At 34.8% G+C, this 14156-nt stretch overlaps 2 protein-coding genes across 4 annotated transcripts in view; one reads left to right on the top strand and one right to left on the bottom strand.

Moving 5' to 3' along the window:
* FRMD7 (FERM domain containing 7) overlaps window positions 1-2106 on the top strand; it is a 59749-nt gene extending 57643 nt beyond the window's left edge. The window contains exon 12 of the mRNA XM_016136813.2: window positions 211-2106. Within this exon, the coding sequence (XP_015992299.2) occupies window positions 211-1302 (1092 nt within the window). The 3' untranslated portion in view covers window positions 1303-2106. The remainder of the gene's footprint in view (window positions 1-210) is intronic.
* The window catches only part of STK26 (serine/threonine kinase 26), a 79820-nt gene that overhangs the window by 5316 nt on the left and 60348 nt on the right, over window positions 1-14156 (bottom strand). For 2 of the 3 annotated variants that reach the window (XM_036226750.1, XM_036226749.1), the window contains exon 12: window positions 2216-5911. In XM_036226750.1, the coding sequence (XP_036082643.1) occupies window positions 5887-5911 (25 nt within the window). In that variant the 3' untranslated portion in view covers window positions 2216-5886. Of the gene's footprint in view, window positions 1-2215; window positions 5912-14156 lie in introns of those variants that run through there. The other variant, XR_004952836.1, reaches the window with a different exon arrangement.

The following is a 14156-nucleotide window of genomic DNA, read 5'->3' as shown; positions in this document are numbered from 1 at the left end:
GGCACAGAGAAAGGATAGTGTCATGTGTATTTGTTGCACATGAATTCGGATATGGTACAAGTTACTACCTTTTCTGTATATATTTATCAAGACTGGAATAGAACGTGGATTGAAATAACTTCGTGAAAAACTACTTTTGCAAAACTCAAAACTGATTTAGACACCTGACCCCATCCCAACCAAATGGCTTTTTCCTTCTTTTCTCTCAAGGTGGAAGAATTGAGACTAGCATATGGCAGTGGATACTATCGAAATGTGAATGGAGTGCATGCATCTGAGCCTGTGCTAGACAGTAGAAGGAGAAACTCTTCAGTGGAGGTGACATTTGCAGCTGAGCTGGAGCGTTCCAAACCAGAGGCAGATCCCACATCATTACATCAGTCCCAAAGCAGTTCTTCTTTCCCTTTTATTTATTTTGACCCTGTATTTATCCCTGACCTTGATCCTGACACTGATCCCAGAGACTACTTTGAGGAAAGAAGTACTCTAAGCTCCTTCCAAACAAGCTATAGGTTTGCTGATAATCACATGAGTGCATCTTCTAGCCTTACAAGAAAAGTGAGCCCAGCAAGGCGGCTAACATACACAGATGTGCCCTATATTCCTTGTACTGGTCAGCAGGTTGATATTATGCCTCCTCAAGTCTTTTTTTGTGTGGACAAACCACCCCAGGTACCCAGACAATCTCCAAGCATGGCAGAGGAGAGGGAAATGCCAGACAGCTGTCTGGAGCCCACTGCAATGAAGCCAGCAAAAAGAAGCCCAAGAAATATCAGAATGAAGAGCTTTCAGCAAGGTTTTCAAGAACTCCAAGAAGCTATGACCAGGACTAGTGGTAGGAGTAACATCAATGTAGATCTAGAAGAAGACTCAAATTTAGAAGATGCATTTGCATGTGACATTCAAGAGCAAACCCCTAAACGGTCCCAGAGCCAATCAGACATGAAAACTATGTGTTTTCCTTTTGGGTCAGAATTTAGACCTTTAGGGCCTTGTCCTGCTCTGAGTCGTAAAGCTGACCTGTTTACACATATGTTTGCTGAGCAGGAGTTTCCAACAGTTCTAATGGATCAGCGAGCAGCAGAAAGGTATGTAGCTAGTGAATCCAGTGATTCTGAATCAGAGATTCTTAAATCAGACTATTACTCTTTGTATGGCAAAGGAATGAGGTTGCCCATGGCCAGAATTCGCTTGTCTTCTGGTAGTCTACAGTTAGATGAAGAAGATGAAAATGATTCTTTCAATACACCAACTGCTGAAGACAGGACTTTGTTGAAACCATATAATCACTTTTTAGCTTAAAAGTATAAACTCTACGAATGTTTCTGGGCTAGGTCTGTTACTAACTTAGGTTAAAAAAAAGAAAAAGAAAAAGAACCTTCTTCTTAGTTCCTACTCACTGGTATTAATAGAATCTTCTATGTTTAGGCATCTACCTTATAAAAGATCCAACTGCTGCCTTGTTTCTCAAGTTCTACTCTTCTATTCCCTCTGAAGGGACTCTGGAACATATACTCCTTACTAGCACTGTGGCAGGGTGAGGGATTATTTGTCATCTCCATACACATTTCACCATAGAGACATTATAAATAAAGGTAAGGCTCCTTATCACTGAAGAATGGTGACAGTATGGATTGGCATAAAGAATTGGCTTCTGACGTTATTTAGTGAGTTGGTTGATTCTGTGTTGGTCATTTTGTTCTCAAACGATACTATGAATAAAGGTTTCGGTCTTCATTATCTGTGCGGGGCCCAGTAAAAATGGTCCTATTGTATGTTAAGGACTTCAATTTTTAAAATTATTAGTTTGAAGTATATGTAAATTGGTTAGATATTTATATAGTTTATGAACTGATCACCCCAATTATTCTGTCAGCCATCCAGCTTTCCACCTAGCCATTAAATTATTGCTGACTGCATTATTTATGTCATACTCTCCATCCCCATGACCATCTCTCACCAACTACTTTTTACTTCTTTAACCTTTCACCTCTTTCTCCCAGCCCCACAACCCGCCTCCACTCTGGCAGTCACCAGGTTGTCCTCTGTATTTGTGAGTCCATTTTTGATTAGTTTGTTTTTTTATTCCTTAGATTCCACATATAAGTGAAATCATATGGTATTTGTCTTTCACTGACTTATTTCACTCAGAATAATAACCTCTAGATCCATCCATGTTGTTACAAATGGTAAGATTTCACTTTTTATTGCTGAGTATATTCTATTGTATATATGTACTATAACTTCTTTATCCAATTGTCTGTTGATGGGCATTTAGGTTGCTTCCATATCTTGGCTATGATCAATAGCGCTACTGTGAACATAGAAGTACATAGGTCTTTCCTAATTGGTGTTTTAGTTTTCTTTGGATAAACACCCCAAAGTGCAATTGCTGAGTCAAAAGGTAGATCTATTTTTAATTTTTTTGAGCAACCTCCAGATTTTTCCATAGTGCTTGTACCATTTTGCAATCCCATCAACAGTGTATAAGGGTTCCCTTTCTCCATATTCTTGCCGGCATTTGTTTTTTAATTTATTGATGATAGCAATTTTGACAGGTGTGAGGTGATATTGTAGTTTTAATTTGCAGGACTTAAATTTTTATAACAATTTTTATGTTAGGGGGAACATGGCCCTCCTATAAATCAGGAACAAGATGGTAGCATAGATTCTCTCAACAGAACACAAGTTTATTATTCATCTAGGACTTGGAAGAATTCTAAACTTTAGAAATTCATGAAGTAATCAATTTCTAAAGCTAAATATATGCCTATTGAGGATATTATAATGTCTAGCTTATTACTTCTCTATTCTTAATTATCTATTGTATGTAGTGAAAGATAAAAGCTAACATGTTGGTTTGTTTATCTAATCTCCTGCAAGGATATATCTTGTTGCATGTATGTAGGCAAGGAAATGAGATTAATAATATTTTAATAAAGGGTGATGGAAATCCATTCATTTAAAAAAAAGTTGTAAGTATGAGCTTCCTTTTGTTTTCATCAGTTTCAGAAATTATTGGTTCTAGCCTGTTACTAAGGGAAAGGACAGTTAAGAAAGCAAGAAAAAGGAAGGAAGCAGGTGAAAATATATATTCAGAGATGGCGAAGTGGTAGAATTGGGGTAGCTGAAAAGAAAAAGGATAGTACTAAAACCAGACTGAGTTAATAAACAAAATTCTATTCTTGACTCATTCAGAATTTCTCTACTATTCCCCCTGGAATAGTATACTGTTTAAGAATGTCATTTTGTTTATTGATTTTAATGTTAACTACAACATATTTAATGTTAGCTACAACATATTAACTTCAAAGAAATGTTGTAATTATATAAGTAAGCTATTTTTATATATGACAATGGAGAAAAGATGAATTGGAGTAGTTTCCTTACTCTCCTAGTCAGAAAAATCCTTTTTAATATACATCTTTCTACTCCTTTCCCATATTCTAGCACTTTCTTTCCTGCTCCTGGAATCATATCCAGTAACTCACAAGTCTAGAATAGCTAGTTAATAATAACAATATATTGAAGCTCGATCACCTATATATTCATCCTATAGATCCTCAAAACTGTGTTAAGTTCATCTTTGACCTTTTTTCTAGGAAAAGCTCAAATTCGTTTAGGCTTATCTGCTGTTTTTCATCTCAATTTCTAGAAGTGTTTGTAAAATTTGTTTTCCTCAGAGAACCATAGGGTTCAAATCTTTATAAGATTTCCTAATAAAACTATAATCAGGGTGAATGTATAATTAATTGTCCAATCTAGGATATGTTTCGGTGAAAGAGGACTCTATTAATAATTTTGTCAAGAGAGGAGGCAGAAATCAGGATATTATGTTCATTGTAGCTATAATCAATGCTTAATAAAGTAAAATATGAAGAATATCTTTTAGTTTCCAATGGAAATATTGGTATTAAAGTTCCAACAATAAATTAACAGGCAAAGGAGAGATAACTTGAAACAATTTAAAAGTCACATCGTATATTCTTCAAGAAAACAAACACTGAGGACCACAGAATTTAAATATTTATTTTTATCCTCCACCTCCACCCCTGAAACATTGGAGTATGCTTCACCTCAAAACAGTTTATAGGACTAAAACTATAATGAATAAGCAATACAATTGCTATTCATGATGCAGCTGTGTTGTAAAGTTTCAAATAATCAATTTATAAATTTGTTGCTTTTACTCTTATAAAAATATTCATTTACTTCATGATATAAGTTGCAAAATTATTTCCTGACTTCTATATAGATTATTAACTATAACTGATTTCAGTTACATAGCAGGTGAAATTTTTAACTGAACCACTACTTCAAAATATGATGTGTTAAAAGTAATTGTTACAGAATAGGCATCAATGAAAAAAAATCTTCTTGGCATATGACATGACAGCAACTTACTCAAATGTCTGTATTATTACAAAAAAGGGAAAAATGGCCACTTTGACTAAAAATTATATTCTTTACTTAAAGAACATTCTTCTTCTAATATTTGGCAATTATTCAGATTTTTTAAAATGACTTTTGTGCAAAAACCAAATTGTGCAGTACTAAATAAAACATCAAAACTAATTAATGTAAAAATTCTATAACTACAGTTAAGAACTTAGGCAGGCATTTATATATGTGTGTGTATATATTTATATTTATACATGTGTATATATATACACATGTATAAATATATATATCCATATTTATATACATATACACACAGAGAGGGCTTAAAAGAAAAAGATATTACCCACATAACAGTACCATAAATAAAACTGAAAATTAACTGTATAGTCTAACTTACCTTTGTATGAACAGAAACCATCCTGTACTATGGCTGTTTCCATGTGAATTAGTAAAAGTCTATTTAAATACCCTTTCAAAAATGAAAAAAAAAGGATGTTTATGTACTGGATAATTATGAAGACCAAAACGTATAAATAGTTTGTAGACATTTTACTACCATGGCAAAAGTACATTGGTGTGTTATATGTATACCCATTGATCAGATATTTAATTACATGATGATCAGCTTTTTTTAAGCGCCCCAAATCCAAGCATATAATATGTCATTTGAGTTGAAGATTTTAAAAATAAAGCCTAACTAATTCCTACAGTATTACCAAAAAACAAAAACAAATAAACAAACAAAAAACTACAAAAAAATGCATTGGCTAATTGGTATTGTTTTAAATTCCCAACCATGTTAAATAAGGGTTTATTGTCTCTGCTAAAAGAGAAAGCAAATACTGTATACCAAGAGGTACTGCTATTGCTACATGTTGCCTATACACACTACTAACACAGAGTTCTCAAATATGATTGTCATTGAACTGCCTGAAATATTACACCAACTTGGTAGAAGAGTCGATACTTTTCTAGGTTTCATTTCTAAGAACTTATTAAAAACTTTTTTTTAAAGCAGGTATGACCTGTTTCCACCTCCTCACCAATAGTCATTTTTTTAGAATACGCTTTTGTTAAAAAAAAAGTTTTATGAAGCTTGATGATTTACAAAAGTTGAGTATTTAGGATAACTTTGAAAGGCCTGTATGTTTCATCAGTGTACAGTTAACTAAAGGTGAAAACACGAAAGGTATTCATCCTCGTAACTTAAGTATTAATGATACTTAAAAGCAAAACTGTATCTCAACATTTACTAGAATACAGATGAAATTATAGTATTAAAAGTAATTCATTACAAATAAACTTCTAAAAATATAAAATGATAAACACCATCACAAAATACTTGAATAGCTTCTTCAAAATCTTCAACATTATAAAGATCCAAAAGGCACATGGAGCTCATGAGTTAAGCATTGTTAAACTTGAAGTAGCTTTGATGGGGTTCTCTTGGTCCATATGAAATAGAATTCAACAATAAGGAGTTTCTTATGGGGATTCATCTGCTAAACACCTATAAAATTAAGAAAAAATTAAACTGATATATAACTATGCATGTTTATATTTCTCATTTGTATGAAATCTGCAATGAAGGAACTGATTAAGCAAACTAAATCCTTTCTATTGAATTACATCATATAGACATTAAAACATAGAGAAACTTAAAAATCCCTCCTGCTTCTGATTTTACAACTTCCACTTGATTTGTTTGCAAATTGGTGACGAGAACGTAGTTTTCCATTAAAATCCAAGAGATTTTAGGAGGGGTTTTAATTTATCAATATGAGTAGACTTTATCTGATAGAAAGATCTATGAGAGTGTGTGCAATTATAGGCTGTACAGTTTGTTCCCACTTGATGCCAGTGTGGCAACACAAATATAAAGAAATATAAAGATGTGGTAAAAAGTGATATCATGAGATTAAGGCTAAATTAGCATTTCTTTATAACTTCCTGAGCTAAGGAATGTTGTGTATGTTTGTGCATGCATACAAAAGTCTTGTTTAACAAGATAATTTAAAACTTACGTGTAAGAACTTCTACTGAATGTGAACAAAATTAAACCAACAGTTTAAGAGATGTTATAGCAACTAAAGTCAAATATAGGAACTTTTATAGTCTTCATTGAGTTCCTCTACCTAAAATCCTTGATTTTTTTTTATGGAGGTTAAACTTATAAACTTTAGCACAGGAAACTGTAAATAGTGGTATGATGAGAGCAGCAGCAAAAATGAAAGCATTCCATTCTGGAGGAGAAAAAAATGGCATAGAAAACAGAGGAACTGTTTATCCCTATGGCAATCAAATCAAAGTTCTGATAGAAACAAGGAGCATACAACAGGAAAATTGCCTGGGATCTAGATGAACAAGCCATACAACTAGGGAGGAACTAAGATATTACCCTGCAACAGCAGAAGGTAGGACAGGGTGAGGGCACGAGGCTGCCTGGTCCCCAGGGGCCAAGTGGGACAGAGGCTGAGGTAGGCTGCAAACCTCTTAAAGGGGCTGTATCCGCAAGTGGACATTCCTTGTGATGGACCTGCTCGCTCTGAGCACCAGCATACATTCAGCTGCACAGGAGGCACCAGGGATTTACACAGGGACACGGAGTTGTCGGAGTGATGGCTGAGGCGAGACTTGTTCTGTACAGAAGTGCTGGTGGTACCTACTGTTCTTCCATTGAGCCCTCCCTGCTCCCAGTGCATGGACTCAGCACAGCCATAGTAGAGGTCATCAAACTGGATGACGGAGGTCACTCTGCTCAAAAGATTCCCTGAAACAACACCTTCTCAACTCACAGTCCCACCCAAGCTACATCCAGGTTTGTCCTCCCTTAGTAAGGTACCCCTTGCTGAGCAGCAACTAGATTCATATTGGTGGCAGCCGACCTCAGTTTCTGGTGAGGCCTTTTGAGAAAATTATAAGCACAGCATCGGTGGATTGCTTGCTGAATCTTAATAGATGGCTCCGGAGGGGTAGAGACTTGGGCTAAGTTTGGCCTGCAGCTGAACCCCTCTCAGGACTGTGCCACTGGACACCTGCTACACAAAGCTGCACTAATAAGACCGGGAGACTTAGAAGCTTTGATTAGTACACAGAAACAGACACAGCAAGGCAGCCAAAATGGGAAGACAAAGAAGCAGAAACCATATGAAAGAACAGAACAGAGATCCAGAAATAATGGAGTCAAGAAATCTAACAGATGCAGAATTCAAAACAGTGGTTATAAAGATGCTCACTGAACACCGTGGAAGTATAGATGAATTCAGTAAGAATTTTAACAAAGAGATAAAAAACGTAAAAATAGAAATGGAAATTATAAAAGAGAACCAATCATAAATGAAGAATATATTATCTGAGATGAGAAGTATGTTAAATGGAATAAACAGGAAATAAAGAATAGGATCAAATTACCTATATAGAGGATGAGAAAGCCAAGGACACTCAATCAGAATGGCAAGAAAAAAGAAGCCAAGACTATAGTAATAATTAAAGGAGCCTGTGGGACACTATTAAAGGTAAAAATATTTGTGTCATAGGGGTACTGAAAGAAAAAAACAAGATGTTAATGCGCTACTTGAAAAAGTAATGATGGAAAACTTCCCTAACCTGGTAAAGGAAATAGACATACAACCCCAGGAAGGTCAGAGAGTTCCCAAAACCAGTAACTGAAAGAAGCCCGCACCAAGACACATCGCAATTAAAATGCCAGAGGTTAAATATAAAGGGAGAATCTTAAAAGCAGCAAGAGAAAAGTAGTTAGTTACCTACAAGGGAGCACCCATAAGACTGGCAGCTGATTTCTCAAAAGAAACTTTGCAGGACAGAAGGGCTTGGCATAAAATATTCAAAGTGTTGAAAACCCAGGATCTACAACCAAGAATACTTTATCCAGGAAAGCTATCATTTAGAGTTGAAAGGCAGATAAAGAGCTTCCCATACAAAAATAAGCTAAAGGAATTTATCAGTGCAAAGCCAGTATTACAGAAAATGGTCAGAGGGACTTCTTTAAGAAGAAAAAACATGTATCAAAAGCAGGAATAAAGAATGGTAACAACTACAATCCTATCAATAAGTACTTCAAATGGAAAAGAATTAAGTGCTCCAATCATAAGACAGAGTGGCTGAATGGATAAAAAAACAAGACCCTTACATATGCTACCTACAAGAGACTCACTTCAGATTAAAAGACACACAGAGACAAAAAGGAAGGGGATGGAAAAATACATTGCCTTAATGGACCTAGAGGTTATTAAGCTGCATGACATGGGTCAGATAGAGAAAGATAAATATCGCATGATTTCATGTACATGTGGCATCCAAAGACAAAACCAACAACATCGACAATAAAAGAGGAAATAAACTCATAGATACAGAGCATATTTATTGGTTACTAAATGCGAGGAGATTTGGGGGGGAATGGCAAAGAGATTAAGAGGTACAAATAAATAGTTGCAGAATAGACATGGAGATGTAGAGCATAACATGGGAAGATGGTTAATAATATAATAAATATGTAAGAGAGGGGAGAGAGGTACTAGATTTAGTGCTAGATTTAGATAACTTTGTGAGTTATGTGGATCTCTGATCACATGCTATACAACTGAAACTGGTATATTATTTTATGTCAACTATAATTGAAAAAAAAACTCATTGAATTGTACAATATAAATACAAGCAATTGATTATTTATTATATTTCAGTAAGGACAAAACAAATTGGCAAGTGAAACAACATGGATGGATATAAAGGATATTATGCTAAGGAAAATGAGTCAGACAGAGGCACAAATACCATATGATTTCACTTATAAGTGGAATCTAAATATACAAAACAAATATGCACACCAAAAAAACAAAAACAAAAACAGACTCAGAGAAAATGGAAATCAAAAAGATGGTTGCCAGAGGGGAGATGGTTTGGGGGATGGGTGAAGGAGAATATAATCGATAAAACCGTGATAAGTATACATGGTGAAATATGATTACTAGACTGTGTGGTGATTACATTGTACGGTATATAAATGTGGAATCACTATACTGTCTCCTTGAAACTAATAATGTTGAATATCAACTATACTTAAATAAAAAATAATAAATTTTAAAAAAGGAATATTGAGGAAAAAATGAAAGCATTCCTAAATGATGTTTCTAAGACCCAAATAAGAATATGCTACCTGACCTTTTGTCTATACTCCTACTAGCAACGTAAGGGGGAAAAAAAACAGACATTTCATTCAGTGGGAAATTACTTTATAATGCCTAAAGACAATTATTCCAAAAGTTAATGTTTAAGATGGGCAACAAAATGGCTTTCAAGCATACAACTATTAAGAAGTAACTTTGTTAAGAATAATTGAAATGAATAAATCAAAGTAATGAGGATATCAGAAACAGTGGAGTGAGAGATGTACCCAGATCTCTCCCCATAAAACAACAATAAGCTAAACATCTAAAACTCAACAAAAACACCGAAACTGCACTCCAGCATGTCTGAGCATGAGATCTGTGCATAAGAACTACCACAGGTCAGAACCCTGGGTGTCAGGTGGTGGACTGGGAGAAATAAAGAAGCTGCCGCTCGCAGCCTCTGGAGCTCCTTGCAGGAGGAAGGGAGGAAGAAATTGTGGTGACTTCCCTGTACAGCACTGCCTGAGTTTCACGCAGCTGGTGGCAGGGCAGAAAGCAGAGAAGCAGGATGGCAGTTGGTTTTTATGAACCATGGTTGTAAAACCAAGGCCGAGTTACAGCCCCCATTCCCCAACACAGAAGAACCCTTCCCCCATATCCTCTGAGATCAAACACAGTGAAGATCCAGGAAAATCTGAGGAAAAGTTACCAAAATTGTCACTAACACTGACAGGGATGAGACTGAGGGTAGCAAGAGTGATTGAATATCTGTTTTTTTTTTTTTTTAAAAAAGGCATTATCCAAGAGGCTTAGATGTCACCTGCTGGAAACCAAAAGAAAAGCGCTTCATTACAACACGCTAAAGAGAGACTTTTATATAATAAATCTTTCTGGGGAAAAAAGCAGAATACACTTCTATTAATGCCCAGGCAGAGAAATAGTCCATTAAACACTATGATCAACCAAGGTGACAAGGCAGCTAAGAAAGCAAGAGAAAAATCTCCAGAAAATAAGCTTAAAGACATAGAAATATGCGACTTAAATGATAGAGAATTTAGAATGGAACCGATATGAGATCCAATATGACTCATATCAACAATTTCAGGATCTGAAAGAACAACTAGATGAGCAGATTAGTTCTTTAGCAAGGAGACTGAAACCCTCAAAAAGAACCAAATAGAACTTCTGGAGATGAAGAACACACTGAAAGAGATGAAAAAAGAAATGACAAGCTTGGGAAATAGAGTAGACCAAATGGAGGAAAGGGCCAGTGATATCGAAGACAGAAGTAGAAAAACAAATCAGAAGGAAGAAAAGAGAAACAAGAATGAAAAATAATGGAAGAGAAATACAAGAACTAGCTGATACTATCAGGAGAGGAAACATAAGAATAATGGGCATTCTCAAGGGGGAAGAAAAGGAGCAGGGATTAGAAAGCATTTTCAGGCAAATAGTGGATGAGAATTTCCCAGATCTAAGGAATGAGCTGCAGCTTGGAATTCAAGAAGTCAACAGAACACATAAATACCTCAACTCAAAAAGGGCTTCTCCAAGACACATCGTATAAAAATTATCTAAAATCAATGAAAAACAAAGAATTCTCAGGGTAGCCAGGGAAAAGAGGATGGTAACTTATAAACAAAAACAAATTAGATTATTGTTGGACTCCTCAGCACAAACCTTACAAGCCAGAAAAGAGTGGAATCAAATATTCAAAATATTAAATGAAAGGAACTACCAGCCAAGAAAAATATATCCAGCAAAGCTCTCCTTTATTCTCCTATATGAAGGAGAATAAAGACCTTTCCAGACACACAAAAAATTAAAGGAATTCTCCACTATGAGGCCTGCATTACAGGAAATACTGAAAGAGGTCAACTTAGCTAAAACAAAATGACAAAAAAAAAACAAAAAAACATAATTAGGAGTAAGGCAACTAGCAGGCAGAGAGAAGCAGTGGGATGCAACCCTTACTAGAACAGGGCATTATAACCTTAAACCATAAGAAAAGATTTGCTATAACAAGATAATAATGAATATTTAGCATAAATAGGGACAAACTGAGATAACAGTGACTGAAAAGGGGAGCATTCAAGATTCAAAATTCTCAAAGTAGAATGGAGATAAGGCACAATCAGAAGAAAATGGATGACTATATAAATATAACTGTCCTTTACATATTCGTAATGGTAACCACATGACAGAGATTCAGAACTCAAGTATATAACATAAAACAAGAAGGACAGAGAAAAGCCCCACAAAACCCAACCAAAATAAAAAAAAAACAGGTACACAAGGACAAGGAAGCAAGGGAAACACCGAACTTCCAGAAAGCAAAAGATAAAATGGCTATAAGAAGATCTCATATTTCATTAATCAAGTGTAAATGGACTGAACTCACTCAACAATAAAAAGGCACAGAGTTGCAGAATAGATCACAAAACAAAACCCAACCATATGCTGCCTCCAGAAGACACATCTCAGCTCCAAAGACAAATACAGACTCAAAGTTAAAGAGTAGAAAGTGACATTTCAAGCAAATGGCATTCAGAGAACAGTGGAAGTAGTGGTACTAATATCAGAAGAACTAAACTTCAAAATAAAAAAGGTAAAGAAAGATACTAAGGGACACTTCATAATGATAAAGGGAATCATGCACCAAGAAGATACAGCACTTATTAATATCTATGCTCCCAATCAGGGAGACTCAAAATATATAAAGCAATTACTATCAGAACTTATGGGAGAAACAGACCAAAAAAGTATCATAGTAGGGGACCTAAATACCCCACTGCCAGATATGGACAGATCATCCAAACAGAAAATCAATAAGGAAATAACATCTTTAAATGACACCATAGACCAACTGGACATAATTGACATTTACAGAGCCTTCCATCTCAAAACGGTTACATGGAACATTCTCAAAAATTGGCCACATACTGGGACACACAGCTAGCCTCAACAAATATAAAAGGTTGAAATCATATCAACCATATTCTCTGATCATAATGCTTTGAAGCTAAAGATCAATTGTAAAAACAAAGCAGGAAAACAACAAATATATTGAGATTAAACAACATGCTACTGAAGAATAACTAGGTGAGTGAAGAAATAAAAAGAGAGATCAAGATATATATATATATATATATATATATATATATATATATATATATGAATGATAATGATAGTACAACATATCCAAACTAAACTTTTGGGACATGGCAAAAGCGATAATAAGAGGAAAGTTCATATCATTACAGGCCTATCTCTAAAAACAAGAACAAACCCAAATAAACAACCTAACATATCATGTTAACTAGAAAAGGAAGAAGAAATGAAGCCTAAGGCCAGCAGAAGGAAAAAAAATATTCAAAATTATAGCAGAAATATATGAAATTGAAAACAAACAAAAAAACAATAGAAAAAACTTAATGCAACAAAGAGCTGGTCCTTCGAGAATGTTAATAAAATTGACAAAGCCCTGGCTAGACTCAGAAAAGAAAAAAGAGAAAGGACACAAATAAACAAAATCAGAGATGAAAGAGGAGGAAATTACAACAGACATGCAGAAATACAAAGGATCATACAAGAACACTATGAAAAAGTATGTAACACCGAATGTAATAACCTAGAAGACATGGACCAGTACTTAGGAAGATATAACCTTCCTTACTGAATCAAGAACTGGAAAATCTAAATAGACCATTCAGTAGTATGCAAATTGAAACAATTATCAAAAACCTACCAAAAAGTAAAAGTCCAGGATGAGATGGCTTCACCAGTTAATCCTATCAATCATTCAAAGAAAATTGAATACCTATTCTCCACAAACTCTTCCAGATAATCGAAGAGGAGGAAATACTTCCTAACTCATTTTAGGAGGCCAATATTACCCTGATACCAAAATTTAGTAAAGATAACACACACAAAAAGGAAACTACAGACCAATATTTCTCACGAATGCATATTAAAAAATCCTAAAAAAGATACTAGTAAATCAAATACAGCGACATATTAAAAAGATTATACACCAGGATCAATGGGGTTTCATTACAGGGGCACAGGGATGGTTCAACCTATGCAAAGCAATTCATGTGATACACCACATGAACAAAGTAAAAAAATAAGAATCATATGATCACATTAATAGATGCAGAAGAAGCATTCAACAAGATACAGCATCCATTTATGATCAAAACACTTAACAAAATTGGCATAGAAGGGAAGAACCTTAATATAATAAAGGCCATATATGACAAAACCTCAGCCAATATTATACTTAAAGGTGAAAAATTAAAAACCTTCCCTCTAATATCAGGAATAAGGCAATGCTCTCCACTATTACCACTGTTATTCAATATATCATTGGAGGTCTTAGCGAGTGCAATCAGGCAAGAGAAAGATATAAAAGATATCCAAATAGGAAACAAAGAAGTCAAACGTCACTATATATGGGTGACATGATTTTCTATATATAAAACCTGAAAGACTCCACAAGAACATTACTAGAACTAATAAGCAAGTACAGTAAAGTCTCTGGATACATAATCAACATTTAAAAATCCACAGCATTCCTATACTCTAATAATAAAGTGTCAGAAAAAGAAATGGAAAAAATAATTCCTT

This window comes from Rousettus aegyptiacus, unplaced genomic scaffold, assembly GCF_014176215.1.
Source record: "Rousettus aegyptiacus isolate mRouAeg1 unplaced genomic scaffold, mRouAeg1.p scaffold_m13_p_9, whole genome shotgun sequence".
NCBI classification, from domain to species: domain Eukaryota; kingdom Metazoa; phylum Chordata; class Mammalia; order Chiroptera; family Pteropodidae; genus Rousettus; species Rousettus aegyptiacus.
This window is presented reverse-complemented; position numbering and strand designations above follow the sequence as displayed.